Source organism: Lissotriton helveticus, chromosome 1_2 (assembly GCF_964261635.1).
Source record: "Lissotriton helveticus chromosome 1_2, aLisHel1.1, whole genome shotgun sequence".
NCBI lineage: Eukaryota > Metazoa > Chordata > Amphibia > Caudata > Salamandridae > Lissotriton > Lissotriton helveticus.
Window position 1 is genome coordinate 359,581,539 of NC_136058.1, and position 16,858 is coordinate 359,598,396.

General features: G+C 44.5%; 1 protein-coding gene across 3 annotated transcripts in view; it reads left to right on the forward strand.

Annotated features, from left to right (window-relative positions):
- LOC144807919 (membrane-spanning 4-domains subfamily A member 8-like) overlaps positions 1-16,212 on the forward strand; it is a 139,855-nt gene extending 123,643 nt beyond the window's left edge. For all 3 annotated transcript variants that reach the window (XM_078673513.1, XM_078673512.1, XM_078673514.1), the window contains exons 6-7: positions 6,754-6,882; positions 15,761-16,212. In XM_078673513.1, coding sequence (XP_078529639.1) covers positions 6,754-6,882; positions 15,761-15,913 — 282 coding nt within the window. In that variant the 3' untranslated portion in view covers positions 15,914-16,212. The remainder of the gene's footprint in view (positions 1-6,753; positions 6,883-15,760) is intronic.
- The last annotated feature ends 646 nt before the right edge of the window (positions 16,213-16,858 follow it).

A 16,858-nucleotide genomic window follows, 5' to 3' on the forward strand; every position in this document is an offset into this window, starting at 1 on the left:
GTGTTTTAAAGAGCGTGAGTGGGGCTCCTGACACTTGTGATATCCCTAATCCATGCTACTTTGGCACCAGCTGTAGTACCTGTTGGCCCTCTTCTGTCTACTTCTCAGGAAGTGTCATTTTGCTCAAAATGCTTTGGCATTTCAGTTGCCTGATGAGTTGCCATTTCAACCAATCTCTTGTGTTGAAATATTGTCTGGTCCATTCATTGTCGGTAGTTTGTCGGATGCTAGGGCTGTCTACTTCCTTGTGCATTTGCAATTTGTCCAAGAAGCGAGAGCTGAATGGATTACAACTTCCGATTGCATGCACATGTTGCCCGGAACAACGGGGTCAGAGGGCCTGTCCTGCAGGAGTCCATGTCCACATCCATGTCAGGTGCCCAAAGTCACCTGCAGACTAAAACCACCACAATCAGCAGGGCAAGGCAGCACCACAATCAACAGAGCAAGGCAGCACCACAATCAACATGGCAAGGCAGCACCACAATCAACAGAGCAAGGCAGCCCCACAATCAAAGAGCAAGGCAGCACCACAATCAACAGACAAAGTCAGACCCACAATCAACAGAGCAAGGCAGCACCACAATCAACAGGGCAAGGCAGCACCACAATCAGCAGGGCAAGGCAGCACCACAATCAACAGAGCACGGCAGCACCACAATCAACAGAGCAAGGCAGCCCCACAATCAACAGGGCCACGCTGCACCACAATCAGCAGGGCATGGCAGCACCACAATCAACAGGGCAAGGCAGCACCACAATCAACAGAGCAAGGCAGCACCACAATCAACAGGGCAAGGCAGCACCACAATCAACCGAGCAAGGCACCGCCACAATCAACAGGGCAAGGCAGCATCACAATCAACAAAGCAAGGCAACACCACAATCAACAGAGCAAGGCAGCACCACAATCAACAGGGCAAGGCAGAACCACAATCAACAGATCAACAGAACACATCAACACCACAATCAACAGGGCAAGGCAGCACCACAATCAACAGAGCAAGGCAGCACCACAATCAGCAGGGCAAGGCAGCACCACAATCAGCAGGGCAAGGCAGCACCACAATCATTAGGGCAAGGCAGCACCACAATCAGCAGACCTAGGCAGCACAACAATCAGCAGGGCAAGGCAACACCACAATCAGCAGGGCAAGGCAGCACCACAATCAACAGGGCAACGCAGCACCACAATCAGCAGGGCAAGGCAGCACCAGCACCACAATCAGCAGGGCAAGGCAGCACCACAATCAGCAGGGCAAGGCAGCACCACAATCAGCAGACCTAGGCAGCACCACAATCAGCATGGCAAGGCAGCACCACAAACCACAGAGCAAGGCAGCACCACAATCAACAGATACATAGAGCAAGGCAGCACCACAATCAACAGGGCAAGGCAGCACCAAAATCAACAGAGCAAGGCAGCACCACAATCAACAGATCAACAGAGCAAGGCAGCACCACAATCAACAGATCAACAGGGCAAGGCAGCACCTCAAGCAACAGAGCAAGACATCACCTCAATCAACAGATCAACAGAGCAAGCCAGCACCACAATCAACAGATCAACAGAGCAAGGCAGCACCACAATCAAAAGGGCAAGGCAGCACCACAACCAGCAGGGCAGGGCAGCACCACAATCAACAGGGCAAGGCAGCACCACAATCAGCAGGGCACGGCAGCACCACAATCAACAGATAAACAGAGCAAAGCAGGACCGCAATCAACAGAGCAAGGCAGCACCACAATCAACATGACAAGGCAGCACCACAATCAACAGAGCAAGGCAGCGCCACAATCAACGGAGCAAAGCAACACTACAATCAGCAGGGCAAGGCATCAACACAATCAACAGAGCAAGGCAGCACCACAATCCACAGGGCAAGGCAGCACCACAATCAGCAGTTCAAGGCATCACGACAAACAACAGAGCAAGGCAGCACCACAATCAACAGATAAATAGAGCAAGGCAGCACCACAATCAACAGGGCAAGGCAGCACCACAATCAACAGAGTTAAGGAAAGTTTAACATAATGTCAATATGGGTTGGGGACTCAAACCCAAGAGGGATAAAATCTGGAGAAATTTTGGCATGTTAGAGACCAGTTATCTGAACAAAATGGTTTGCTTTTCAGGGGTTTGAGATTGATACCTCCTAGCTCAATCAGGGAAGAACTTTTTTCTCTTGCACATGTGGCACATCTAGGTATTTCTAAGACAAAAGAGAGGCTCAGATTGTCTTATTGGTGGCCAGGCATGGATGTACAGGTAGAGCGCAAGATTAGAGACTGTGTGGAAAGTGCTTTGAGCGAAAGGGTAGCCAAACCTAAAGTACAACGTATGATCATTAGGGATCGACCTGATGGACCTTGGAAAGAGGTTGGACTACATATCCTGGGTCCCATACATTCTTGTGGTACTGAGTGGTATGTTTTTGTGTTAGTTGATTTCTTCGGGAAACATCCTTTACAACGCAACTTTCACTCCGCACTACCATTATGACGCAGCTATTGCAACGCAAGTCGTTACAACGACTTGCGCTGGAGGGCGCTGTAGGATAGGGAATAGTTTAATTTTCTATCCAACACCTTCCCTACTATCCACGGGGACTGGAGTTGGAATAGAAAATTAAACTATTCCACTATCCAGCGCCCCCCAACGCAAGTCGTTGTAACGACTTGCGTTGTAAAAACTGCGTTGTAATGGTAGTGCGGAGTGAAAGTTGCGTTGTGATGTCATACATCCGATTTCTTCCTGAGATGGCCAGAAATAGCTATTTCAAGAGGGATCGAGACTAAACACGTTATTACTTTTTTGGAAAAGCTCTTCGCCAGACAAGCCATTTGTTCGGACAATGGGGTCCAATTGGTGTCTAGGGAAATGGAATCTTTCTTATCTAGACGGGGTATTAAACACAATAAATCTTCTTTATACCACCCAGAAACAAATGGAATTGTGGAGAGGTTCAACCGTGTATTAAAAGAAACTATTGACATGGCGAAACCAGCAGGTTCTGATTGGCATACTCAGGTTTGGAAGAAGGTTGAGGTTTCCAGATTATCACCTCATTCTGTCACCAAAAGAACCCCATTTGAATTATTTAGAGGTAGGTGTCCTAACACCTTTGTTGCATCTCCTTGGGTCAATGACATGCAACCAGAGCTATTTTCTCAGAACTAAAAGTCTAATTGGGAATTATATGAGTCTAAGAAAATTGAGTCTAGAAAAAGACTTTATGATTTTAAAAAAAGTGTAAAAAAACTTTGGTAAAAGTTGGTGATTGGGTTCTCATAAAAAATCCTTCTAACAGAAAGTCATCTTCAGCGTTTCTGAAGCCCATCCAAGTGATTATCATTTTCAACAATGCTTTCAGACTGCTGATCACCGCATTTGGAACTTGAACAGGGTAGTGGTGGTTAGAAAAGACTTTTTGTAATTCTAAGGGCTCCAGTCTTTCTCAATCATGTTTCCCTCAGGACATTCGCAGGTCTTCTAGAGTTTCTTGTCCTCCTGCTCATTTGATAGATTTTGTTAAATAGATTTTATGCATGTTACATAGTTTTGAAGTATTATAATCTTTTCTTTCTTAGTTTAAAAGGATGGGAATATGTGGCATCTTAAGGTTCTACACCTGTTGCTAAGTGCTTAAGAATGGTATGATGTGAACAGATGTGCCAGCAGTTGAAGCCTGGTTTTCACCCTTGCTACAGCTCAGATATGGATGGGATTCATTTATGGAATAAACCTGTTTTGACTTAACAAATCTGATTCATCTGATTCTTACACCCTTGTCCATTGTCTGTTGCCCATCTTGATTCATGTGAGGAAAGTAGTTTATTATATAGTATGGTTGAGAGACTTCACTGTGTAATAAACTCACTACCTATACTGGGTCCAGTCGGATTCGTTTGAAGAACCTTAGCTCAGATCTGGATAGGTGTGGCTCAAACTTTATCAAAGGAGCAAGTGTAAATCATTAAGAAGTACACAGGCACACATTCACCTTCCCGAGTTGTGTAGAGCCCTGAGAATAATATTCACTAGTGACCAGAAGCTCCTTCTTCTGTCTCCACTGACAAAACCACTTCCATATTTCAGCTATTCAGCTTCCAAAAACATCCACCCTCACCTAATCCTCAACTTTACTGAAATAGTCACTAACACAACCATTGTCTCACTCGATCTGTGCTCACACATAATCTAATTTACTGATTTGGTGCTTAGATATAGAAATATATCATACATATGCAGTCATACAGCCACTCACTTGTATATCCACTTACTCAGTCACAGTAACTCTGAAGAATTCACTCACATATACTGTTACATCCTATGTATCTAGTTTGACTGTGACCATTGTTGCACACACCAACACTCATTAACACAATCTGAAAATAATTGATGCTGCTCCTTTGATACACATTTACAAAAGGTATAGAGTCATTACGAGTGATTGTGATACATTGAAGGGTAACCTTTATCCTCCTTAGATGCTACTTTATGGATGAATTATATGTGGTTGAACAGCAGCCTAATGCTTGGTTATGAAACAGCAAGAATAGGAGGAAAGTCTTTGGTTTCCACATTTTGCTACCCTGAACTGTCATAAACTCTGTTGCAGGATTATTTTTTTGTGAAAGACCTATTGTCAGCTTACAGTATGCTTAGAGCATGCCCATTGCTTACCACCTGCTGACTTTGTTGTCACTCTCATTTGTTTGCTCTCTGTTCATTACCTTCCTCTACTGTGTTGGTCCCATAGTGCGGGTCGGACTGGGACAGAAAATAGGCCCAGGCAACAAAATAAAAGTGGTCCCCATTAGTGAATTATTAGCTAAAACCTCGGCACATATTTGCAAATTGGGGCAGGTTGGAAGTTGTAAAGACTCGCTGAGTAAATTTTTTGAAAGGTATAGAAGACTTCATGGATTTGAGCTACTGAAGATAAAGTTTATTTTAATATCAGAGACACCAACAGTAAAAACCGTCCCAGCAGAGCATAAAACAGGTCCTCAAGCAGCCTCCAACAAAGTTGGCCCCCACACTGAACGGTCAAACCAGCCCATTGGGCAGTGCCTGGTAGCCTTATGGGAAGTTTGAACCTGCCTATAACCTCTTTACTCCCGTAGAGAATGCTTGTGAACTTCCACTGCTTACTTTTCTTTTTAGTTATGCTAATTTTTCTTTTTGAGTAATTACTCAATGAGACTAGATGTGGTTTGCAACTGTCTCCCTTATGATCTTCTCTTCTCCCTTCTTTGCTCCATGTCGCTCTCTTGCTGGTGTGCTTCTCCTCTGCTCCCCTCTGTGTTGCACTTGGCGTTGAGTACTTCTCCCCCTGCATTCATTTCTTTCTTATATGCTTCTCCCTCAAGTGCTGCTTTTAACCATACCACCCTCCCGCCCTGGATGCTAAACCCCCCCCCTCCTGCTCTCGGATGCTGCCCTCACCCACCCTCTTGGTTGCTGCATCCACCCACCCTCCCAGCAGCTTACTCTTGTAGCCCCCGCACACATTGCTTGTTGAGCTCCTGTTTGTTGTCCCCCATCCCTCCCACTCCAGTTTGTTGCCCACCTCATCCTCTCACTCTCTATTGTTGCCCCTCCCCCTACCCACCTGCTCTGGTTGTTGTTCCTCCCACTCTGGGTTGATGATACCCCCACCCTCCCATTCCCAGTTGCTGAAAGCTCCTGGTTTCTAAACCTCCCCACCCTCCCACTTCTGGTTGCTCAACTCCTCCACCCTCCCGTTCCCAGCTGCTGAATCTCCCCCACATCCTTCTCTTGCTTTACCTGCTTCCTGTTTGTGTCTCAACTTGTCAATCTTCTGTTTGTCCATCCCATGGAACACACACTCTTTACCATCAGTTTTGATTGGCTATGCTTCCACTGCCTGATTTTCAAGCACTCTATTTTTGTCTTTGGGGTTAAGCACTCCATAGGATATGTTTTCCAGGTGTCTCCTTTCTGTACTTCTCACCCTCTGCACTCAGTGTTGCTGTCTACGGCCCATTTGCTTCTCCCAGTCTCCCCATGTTGTGGACACCCTTGTGTACTCCCCTCCATCCACCTTCCCCCCCACCCAGTTGCTATGTTGCCTTTGTACTTCTGTCCTACCAATTCATGATGTTCCAAAATGTTATAAATTCATATGCTGAGATTAGGTAAATGTATGTTCTGCAGACATACGTTAAATTCATCTTACCTAGAAGCTTGGCAAGTTTATGGTGTACGGAAGACTGGCATACCAAAAGAATTAATGCTTCCTTTAGTATCTTTAAAAAACAATCACATTGTTGTAGTTTAATTTAGTTTACAATTGTTGCAATTTAATTTTGTGTAGTTTAGAAAAGATTTATTTTTGTGCTGAATTGTGGAGCAGTATTTGCCAGAGGCAAGCAAACGAGTCCTAAATTGAATGACCACAAACGCTTCTGAGTTGATTGTCCAATTTTGACTTATACCTCAAACGTGGGAAGAGGAGGCGTGTCATTGACAGGCCATGTTCATGGAAAGAGGAATCCATGGAATGTGTTAATACCAGGATTCATACTAGGAAATGCATTACATTATTATAAATATCAGTAGTATCAGGGGAAGCAATAGAATTGAGAAAGTGAGGGTAAATCTGTACTTCATAGAGCACCTGAGGAATCAAGAGTAACCAGGTAGGAGGTGGCCAAGAGGGTCTTGGAGGGTCTCTGTGGCAGTAAATTATGTTGACTTTTTCTGTTTCTGATCTTCTCTTACAGATTTTAGAGAATGGGAGTCTGTCCTTTCTTCTTACGCTTGCGCTGTTGGAGTTTTGCATCTCGATTGCCACCTCCGTCTTCACTGGCATGTGGTTGTGTGGTGATCCACCATCCTCGCATGGCGTTCAGGTAATAATCTGCTAGGGTCTGACATCCCACTGTGTGATCTGAACGTCACCTTCTGACATATGTTAGCTGGTGTTATTTTTCTCTTTATCCTGACATATTGAGATGGTTGGGCTTGAACCCTAGTTGTGGGGTTCCTTGAATGTTGCCATGTATGTTTTTGAATGTGGACCCTAGGGTTGGGTTGGAGTCACTGGCACCTTGTCTTGGTGGGTTATAAGCCCAATGGTTGGGGTTCTCTTGTACATCATAAATGTAGACGTAGGCATCCCCATCACGTGTGGGTTGTTCAGTGTAAACCTAGAAACTTGCCTGGAGGTTCTAGCGGTAAAGCACAGCTACTCCTATACCTAGGAGACAGACTGGAGACCGGTTCTTCTATCGAGGAGGATGCATCCTCTGTGACCGAGCACACATCTTTGGGAGGGACGCAAGTGGAGTGATGATGGAGGAAGGAGACAGCAGACTAGTTAGCCAGATCTGCAAATCAACCCCAGCAACCATTGAGGTGAGAGAGGTTGCTGCCAGACCACCCTCACACCCTGTTCAGTGTAAACCTAAAGCTGGGATTTCCTTTCCCTATTACCAAACAGTGTTTCCTCCACATGTACTCTAGATCAATTGGAAACACATCCTCTTGTACACTTATACCAGCACCAAAACAAAGTTGCTCCAATTAAAAGAAAAAACCAGCAATCATGACAATCTTTCATATGTTTATTTAGAGACGTACCTGTTACTTTTCGGCTTTATCCTTTCTGATCTGTTTCCAACATTTCATCCATATCACTAGTGCTCATGCGTTAATAGAAAAGTGTTTGTAAAGTGCAAAGTATCTTTTTATAGTAACTTTGAATACTAAAATATAGAGAGCCAATAGATAAATAAACTACTACAGTGAGTCCAGTCGAATGTAGACAAACATCGATTCTTGCTTCAAAGTCAATCCTCTATTTAAAGGAATGTTTGAATAGTTCATGTCAGAACCCCTGTCAGAGGGCCACAAGGCACAGAGGCGCTACTGAGCCCAACTGTGATGGTTGATGCATTTTCCTCCTGATGACCCGACCTACTATAGACCTGAGCATCTGTATCGAGTACTGCATCTACACTTGACTCTCAGTAGTAGCGGTGAGGGAAGTGTAGATACAGGTATGTGAACGCGACTCATAACTCAAAGTGCAAACAGTACTAACAATAAATCAATGTCCAGTGAAATACTTGCTATTATAAGGAAAATACGTATTTTTCTAACTTTATACATGCAAAGGGAATAACGTCATTTAGATAAATGCAAAAATGCCAGTATTTGTGAAGCGCACAGCTACCTCCGACGGAGGTGTCCTGGCGCTGGGGGCCCTCGAGAAGATTAAGCAAGCTATTGCCCAGAGTCACATGGTGCTGGGCTAACCTGCCGCCGGAGCCGGGGATTGAACCGTGAACCCTGTGGTCCGGAGTCAGGCACCCTGGCCGCTGCACCACACCTCTTCCACAAAGATGCAACAACACAATCCCCTTGAGGTAGGGGCTCCTGTAGTTTCAGGCAAATCCCTGTTCCTCCTTTTTCCTTGTAACATGTTTGTTGGTATTCCCCATTTCCTGGTGGTCGCATCCGGGGAATGTTCACTGAAAGGCCAAACTTTAGTGTTCTTCTTTGACTCTTCAGAAATTTTTCAAAGTGTGTATGGTGCTTCTGCAGAGGGTTCAGCTTTGTAGAGGGTGCCCTCAGAGTGAGCACCCATGAGTTCTGCTCCTGCTTGGAGAAGTCGGGCTGCTCACGGCCCAACGCTACAGCACCCAGCGGCACAGACTCTCTTTCCTGAGTGTTGCTGCCAGAATTCTCCAGCTCTCGGAGCAGTTCCCAGAATGCAGTAAGTCAACCTTCCCCAGCGAAGGTAGGAGGGTGGGGTTCCTTTACTTCAGCTCCGTACTGGAGCCTAGCAAGGGTGCGCCGTCGTCCACAGTTTCCTCTGCAGTCTTAGGGGGTCCATCAGGGCCAGTTCCCTCTCTGTGTGGGCTCGGCCCGCAGAACACATTCTCAGTCTTTTCCTCAGGCAGCATCCCAAAACGTAGGGGCCGATTAGGATGGCGGACGGATTGCCCCCGCCGGGCTGGCGGTAGCCATCGCCGGCACGGCGGGGGCAATCCGTCCGCCATCCTCCCTGAAATGACCCCCCGCCACATTAGGATGGCTGGGGGGTCCGCGGCGGATGGGAAGACCGTCCGCCGCTTTTCCGCCGCGGTCGCCTTGCGACCGTGGCGGAAAAGGTCTAATATGGTGGCGGTGTCTATCAGATGCGCTTTGGTGAATGCCTTTTCGTGGCGGCAATGCCATCACAGAAAGGCATACGGTCTTTGCTTTGGGGGCCGGTTGCAGGACCCCAGGTTCAAGGTGGGGTGGGGGGTGCACATGGGGGGTACCTATGGTACCCCCCTGCGTTTCAAAGTACAACATGGCAGGCACCGCGCGGTGCCTGTCATGTTGTGCTTTGAAACGCACAACATGCATTTTTAGCATTGCGGCGGGCAGTGCAAAATGCGGGATTCACCAGCCACTGTGGCGGGTGCATCTTAATTCGCCGCACGGGACCTCTGCCATTATGGCGGATGGTCCCTTGCCACGACAGGATGGCAGACGGACAAAGTCCGTCCGCCATCCTAATCGGCCCCTAATTTGGTACCAACAGCCCCTCCTGGCTTACTGGGTTGCTGTGGTACTTTACAGCACGGGTGCAGACTCCTCCTGTGCAAGCGCCTCCACCACAGTGATTCAAAGTCCCACGCTCTCACACTAGCAACTTTACCGGAGGACCCTCCTGCATATTGGGGTACCGCAGTGCCGTGGTACGGGTTTGGCAAGTCCTGCACAGCGCTATCTTGTAGTTCAGTCTACGATGGTCCTCTCCTGACATATGGGGTCGCCGAGCCAACACTCCTGCACACAGGCTACAACTTGATCGGTGCACAGCCGACACCTCACATCTCCCACACGGAGTTCTCTCTGTAGGTCTCCCCACTGAACCTTGCTCCCTCCAATGTTCTCCTCATCCTCACAGGACACACTGGTCCTGGCAAGCAGGCAGGAATTGGTCCACCAGGGCAGGTGGTCTTGGTTCTTCTGGATGATGTCCTCTCACCCTGCAGGAACACTTGCAGGCCTTTGCGCCCAGTCCTGGTCATAGGCAGAAACCGTGCAGAGCTTCCCCTTCTCACACAGCTCGTCTGGCTCCTTGGCACATGACACATTTTGAAGTGTTCACTTCTCTGTTTCTTCTTTCACAGCAGACAAGATTCCGAAGCTGATTGGCCCACAGCACAATTTACAGGAGTTACCAGAGTTCACACCTTGGTTTCAGCCACTGTGATATGTGCACTAAAGGGTTAATACCAGGCTCCCAGCCGTACTCTTTATGATCCCCTTTTCAGCCCAAACACCTTTCCTGAAATGCTGCTGGCCCTTTCATTGTGATCTATCACTGAATCAAAGAGCAACCTTTTGAAGTGTAACGGGAGAGTTACTTCCTCCCTTTCCTCAGTGTGTGTCCCATTCAGATCACAGGAATTCAGCAATACACACATTTGTCTGTGGGGATTCCTTTACTCCTCATGGCTTCACCCAGAAGGCCTGGGCTTTCCTAAATGGAACTCAGGGTCCTCCATGTAAGGTACCAATGTAGTCACACTTGCACTCAGTGTACATGCACAGCACACTTGCATTCCAATACTGTTACCTCCATGCATTGTCCCTCTACAAACACACACACATTCAACCTAACTGCACTGCTCAGTACTGTAGCCTTTTTGCATTGTACCAGGGTATAATATGTAGAAGCACACTGTACCAGAACACACACTCACCATGTGCACGCTCACTCATGTATTGTACTTCACGCAAGCACACATATACCCAGCACATGCTTTCATTGCACACACACGTCACAGCACTACATCTTTCATGTCATGTATTCTTCGCAGGCATACATACACTCAGCACGTGCACTAATCTCACATGTACTACACAATACTGCTCTATCCCTGTACTGTACCCTTCCTAGGCACACATACATCCAGCACAGAGTCACTACACCTGCGCTGCACAGCACTCCACATCTAGCTGATCTAGGCCAAGGGTGAGATAGGCACACAGCAGCTGAACCTTTTATAAAGATGAGTGAACCTATAGGCCACACTCCAGGGACACAGGGTGAAAAGGTCCTGTTCACTACTATTTCTCACTACAGGATATGCTGCCACCACTGTGCGTGTGCTGCTTAACTCTTGGTGAAGGTGGTAGCTGTCCACTACTATGATGGTTTCCCTTGGGCGCCACTCCTGGTTCAACAAGACCATAATCCGTGAGATAGGCCTATGTCATGGTACATTGACATAACCTGTGTTTGCCTAAGCAAAATGTCAGCACAGGGTTCCAGACAACAGGACAGTTGGACACTTATGGCGGGGGTACTTGTCTTTAACCACGCAGAATACTTTTCAGTTCCTAAAGCTCAGCTCTGAGGAGTTTCACAAACCAAGTTAGTTTGGGTCTCTTCTCCAGGCAAGGGTCCCTAGTGAATCCTTTCAGAGTTTTGTGGTACCCTGGCAATCCCAGTGATTGACCATGTGAAGAGGCTTTGGCAAATGTAGTTGAACAAATGTTCCTGGAAGGGATAGAATGTTGAGCCAATTGTTGTGGCTATCAAAGACCTTTGTTGCAGTAGGTCATAAAGAGCAATAAAGGGCGCCTTGAATCTGATGATGCACTCCACTGGAAACGAGTGTGGTGCATTCAGGGCTGGCCTCCGGAGCCTCAAGCACAGTCTGCCAGCCTGAGCATGAAGTCTTTGTAGTCCGTCTTTGAGCTTTCTGATCCTATCTCCATGGCAGCTCGAAAGGAGGACATTTTAAATTCAAAGATAGGTAGAACATTAATTATCCAATAAAGTCCAAACCAAATCCATTGCATGTGACCTGAACTGTGCACCTGCTGAGGCTCATGAAAAAAGGATGGAAGGAGATTACTTTTCAGCATGAAAGTCCAAACAGACTTTAGGGTGAACAGTGGGCCCCAAGTTCAAAATGAGAATGCATGGCAGGGGACATTAATAAGGCTTGTGACCTAGGAACGTCCCTAACTCCATGACCTAGAAGGCAAAACTCTTACCAAGAAAGTAATGTGGGAGGATAAAATTCAAGACTTTCATTGATTTCAAGGGAGGGGCTCAAAACGTACCAAGAAAAGTTTCCAAGAGGGGGAAGAAGGATTGCCACTTTACTGCACGTTGTAAAAACTTCAGAGCAATATAAAGTAGTCTGGAGGAGATTATCTGTAACACCCAAAGAGTTAGCATTGAGAGGATCTGTGTTCAGTTTGAGAAATATATTGCAGAACTGGGGCTGTAGGTCCGCAGACAGGAATAATGTTTCAGGTTTTGACCTAAATAAGCCAAATGGTCTGGAACTCACTGCCAGCCTCTGGCCTTTAAGAAAGAAGGCAAGAAATAAAGAAAGAAAGAAAGAAAGGAAGGAAGAACGAAATGAAGGAAGAGGAATGGAGAAGAAAGAGAGATAGAAGACAGGAAGGAAAGAAGAATGAAAATAAAGAAATAAAGAAAACAAAAATGAAGGAAATAAGTAAAGATGACGTGCAGGAAAGAAGGCAGGAAAGAAAAAAGAGAAAGAAAGCAACAATGACAGAATGGAAGAAGGCAAAAAGGAAAGGAAGAAAGGACCAAGGAAAGATATTAAAAATGAAGGTAAGATGGAAAGACGGAAGTAAAGAAGGAAGGCAAGAAAGAAGGAAAGCAAGAAAATATATAAAAACGAAAGAATGAAGGGAGGGAGAAAAGAAAGACAGAATTCTAGCAAAAATGAAAGAAAGCAGGCATGAAGGTAAGAAAGAAAGGAGGCAAGTTGGAGTTGGCAAGACTGATAGAGAACACTGATTAGGTTATATTCAGAGTTCATGTGAGATGATGTGAAATAGCAGCAGTCGGATAAGCAAGACCATTCCTAAAGGAATTTACAAAAGCATTAGTAGGAGATGGAATTTCATAAAGTGAGAATGTGCAGTGTGCTCACATCAAACGTGTCCTGCTGTCACATCAGGCTCTAAACACAAAGACAACACTAATTAATTATAACGTAAAAACAAAGACACTGGCACTGAAGCGAAATACTTTGTGTATTAATGTGCTCTTTGTGAAAGAGAAAAATCAGTCACTCAAGGTGACGTTAACCTGTGGCTTAAGTAGGCTGACCCAAGCTGTATCCTGTAGTGGGCGGAAGCATAATGTGAGTGACACAACAACAGACCAATAGAGGAAGAGAGGCGAATGTAAGGGCCTTTAGGTAAGTATAGTATACATCTAATTTTAGTAAAGTCAAAATGTATTAGCTAATGCCAGTCTGAAAAATGCAACCCAGAGGTTGTGACACTCATATAAAAGAAACACACATTAGTTAATAGTTTGGAAGCAAGGTTTTGCAGACCTATATGTATTGGTATTATTTATATTTTCCGCAGTTTGTTGGAAATTCTGTGACTCTCTTTAGGGGTTGTGCCAACTCAACCTCATATGGAGCAATAATTAGGGTGTCGAGCATCCGTTTTCCTGTCATGCCTTTCTTTTGTATGACCATCCCATATCAAGGGGGTAACACAACAGTAACCTGAAGGACATGGGTAAAATGTGATACACAACAACTGTGGTCCAATCTGAGAGACCAACAGACAAGACAAGGTTAAACTAATTATCCTATCCTAATTGCATATGTCCAAACCAACCGCCTCAACCCTGAGGTAGGGTATAACTTACTACTTTTAACAATATTTAAGAGAATATACAGCAATATAACACTTAACACTTATCACACCCAAAGCGGTAAATGGATGAGTTTTTTATATGTGCAACTTCACCGTGTAATTTAAATTATATTCATATGGTCACCCCAGATAGAAAGATAAGAGAAAGAAGAGTTTCAGTGACTGAAATTTTGGTTTGAGAATGGGAAGAGGAAATAGACTTCATACATATAACATAGCTATTACAGAGAAGCCTGTCGGTTACATTTATTTTACATAATAAATATGATTTTATTGGACAAGGGTAGTAGTCTCAATCATAATTGCCGCTTGTATGGATGAATAATCCTTTTCAGACTTTGTAAAATGACGACGTTTCGACCCGGTGAAAGGTGAAGGGGCCAGTTAAAGCCTCAGCAGCCGGTCTTCATCAGGACTCGTGACAGATTAGAACAGGAGCAACCTAATAGTAAAAGGGGCAATTTGCCCTCCTTCATTAAAACCAATTTCAAATGTGTGTGTAATAGTGCCATCCCTTCCTAAAGGAAAAGGCAGTCTCATCTGGAATTCTCAGTCCTCCGGTGAGGAATTTGCAAAATGTATTCAAAAGACAAGGGCAAACTGGCTGCTCGTCCCAAAAGGTTGTCAATGCCTATTGAATCATGGGCCTCTCAGAGAAATCATTTCTACTGGTTGAATGAAGCATTCAGTCACAATGTCCATCCTAGTGAATAGCAGCTTCATGCTCATTCCATTCTTGGCATCTATAGTGTAATCATACTATGTAGCAGTGAAGTTCTCATAGAGACTTTTAACCACATATTCCTCACCTTGTGAAATTCCCCAGATGCCAAACTGGTTCCAGAAAGTATCACACAATCTCCTTGTGCATCAGTAGATGGTGTTATGCGGCTCTGCGTTGGCTTCGTCCTTCCTTGGGCTCCTATATGTGCACCACCTTTGCAAGCGGACGTCACCTCCTTTCTTTCCGCAACTTCTGGCACAGAGCCAGAGTTAGCAGAGTTGTCTTTTGACAAAACATTTTTGTTCCCTGAAATTTCACAAGTTACTATTAACGTGTGCAGAAATGGACCCTAAAACAACAGGTTTTAAGCAGTGTTGTAAATGTCCTTGGCAGTCATTGCTTTAATTTTTCCAGATCCAGTCAGGCACCTGGGAAAATCAAGGTGAGGAATCTGTGGTTAGATAGAATCTCTACCACAACATTTGCTTTACCAAAGGGAAGTAACTTGTTCTCCAATGACTTTACATCTACATAACTACATTTGATTTATGGGTTTACCAGATCACTCTATGTACAACAAAACTGCATCTAGGCAAGGTATCATGTATTTACAAATCATTATCTGGTGCATTGGTTCTGTTGAAGCAAAGAAAGAGTACAATTCCCAGATTGCACAGGATTTTTAAATGAAATTAAAGCATAAAAGATTGGTGACCTGCATACTTGGGTCAAACTTGAAGCATGTTGACATTTTTATATTCCTGCTTTAATACCTTTTCTGCTTTTAAACAATGTACATCCTACATAAATTCTTGTTTTGTTTTACTAAGTTTGCCAACAGCATTTCATTATTTGGACAAGAATTGCATCCATTCCGTAGATTGCAGACCCGCTGTAATAGCTTGCAATCTGTGCAAACTTCACATAGTTTCTGTCAGCAAAAAGTAGTTCACCTATGAAATCAATCATCTATTAGCCTGTGAGAAAGCTGAACTTAATTACTAAAGTAGTATGCTTGCATCCCTCCATCCCTCACTAAACCAATCACACAACAACAATTCTGCAAACTCTCAGTCCCTTTTGTATGTTATTTTGTAGTAATTTGGCAGGAATGGCATAAGTGCCACTTCATCAAATCTAAGAGGGGGCGGGGGGTGGAAATAGTTGATTTAATCTTTGCCATTGGGTGTTGCTGTTGGTGCAGTAATGGTAATGGGTGGCATCAAAACATATCCTCGAAGCAGTCTAAGAATTGTGGTGTTAATGATATTGCTACTGATGTTATAGAGGGTAGTGGTCACATGTGTCTTAAGTAACAAAGTCCCTTTTTGCAGCCTCAGCGGATGGAGTACAACGCTTATGCTCAAGGTTCAGATGCCCCCTCCGTGCACGCTACTGGACCACCGCCAGATTACTATGCTAACCTCTCTGAAGACGGGAAGTGGCCCTCCTATGGCACTACAGGCTTGCCACCAAAGAACAACTGAGATGTGCTGGGTTACATACCTGTGACAAAACGATGACACATATTCACTCGTATATTAATTATTGTTTCTATTTTTCATAGACAATCATTTAAAAATAATGTTTAAGCAATACCTACAGTTGCAATGTGGGATTGAAACAGCACTAAAGGTTACGGTTTTAAGATTATCCAGGGATTTAGGGAGGGGTTGACTAATCATGAGGGAAAATACTCTCCAATTAATATCTTCTTCATTGAAGCAAATGTTAAATCCTTTTTTTTTATTATCTAAATATTAAAATTTATTTTTCTATGTGTACATTATTTTTGTGACGTTTGTCTTATATTTTTGCATTAATCTATTATTAGGGGTTGTTATCCACTTGATAACTATTTAACTTTTTAGAGTTTCTTATCAGCAACTTTCTTTGGTTTTAATTGCAGCTGTCTACTTTATCTCCTCTGTTTTTTAATATGTGGATTCTGGTTAAAACTGAGCATCCATTGATGTTCATTTTAACCTGTGCTTACACTCTATGGAGAGTTGTACGGCTTAAATAATGGTGCACATCCAGCTGCCTAGGTAATAAAGAAACGTAGGAGGAGTGCACAGACGAAAGCCCATCGAAGTACCTGCCCCCTTTTGATCCTTTAGTTAGAGTCTTAAAAGGGTTGTGTTAGAGTTTCAGTGCAGATAATAATAATAGTAATAATAATAATAATAACAGAATTTATAAGAGTGGGAACAGCTACCTCAAGCAGAGGTGTTCCGGCGCTAAAGCAAGACAGAAGTGTGTACAGCAAGCCCGCCAAACGGTAGCCTAGTTGTATGGATCGAGGCTAAAAAGCCAAGTTTTCAGTGCTTTCCTAAAGATTGGCTCGTATTTTATCTGTCGCAAGAAGTTGAGCAAAGCGTTCCAAAACTTAGTAGCCACAGCCATGAAGGATCTCCCTCCAATCCATGCTT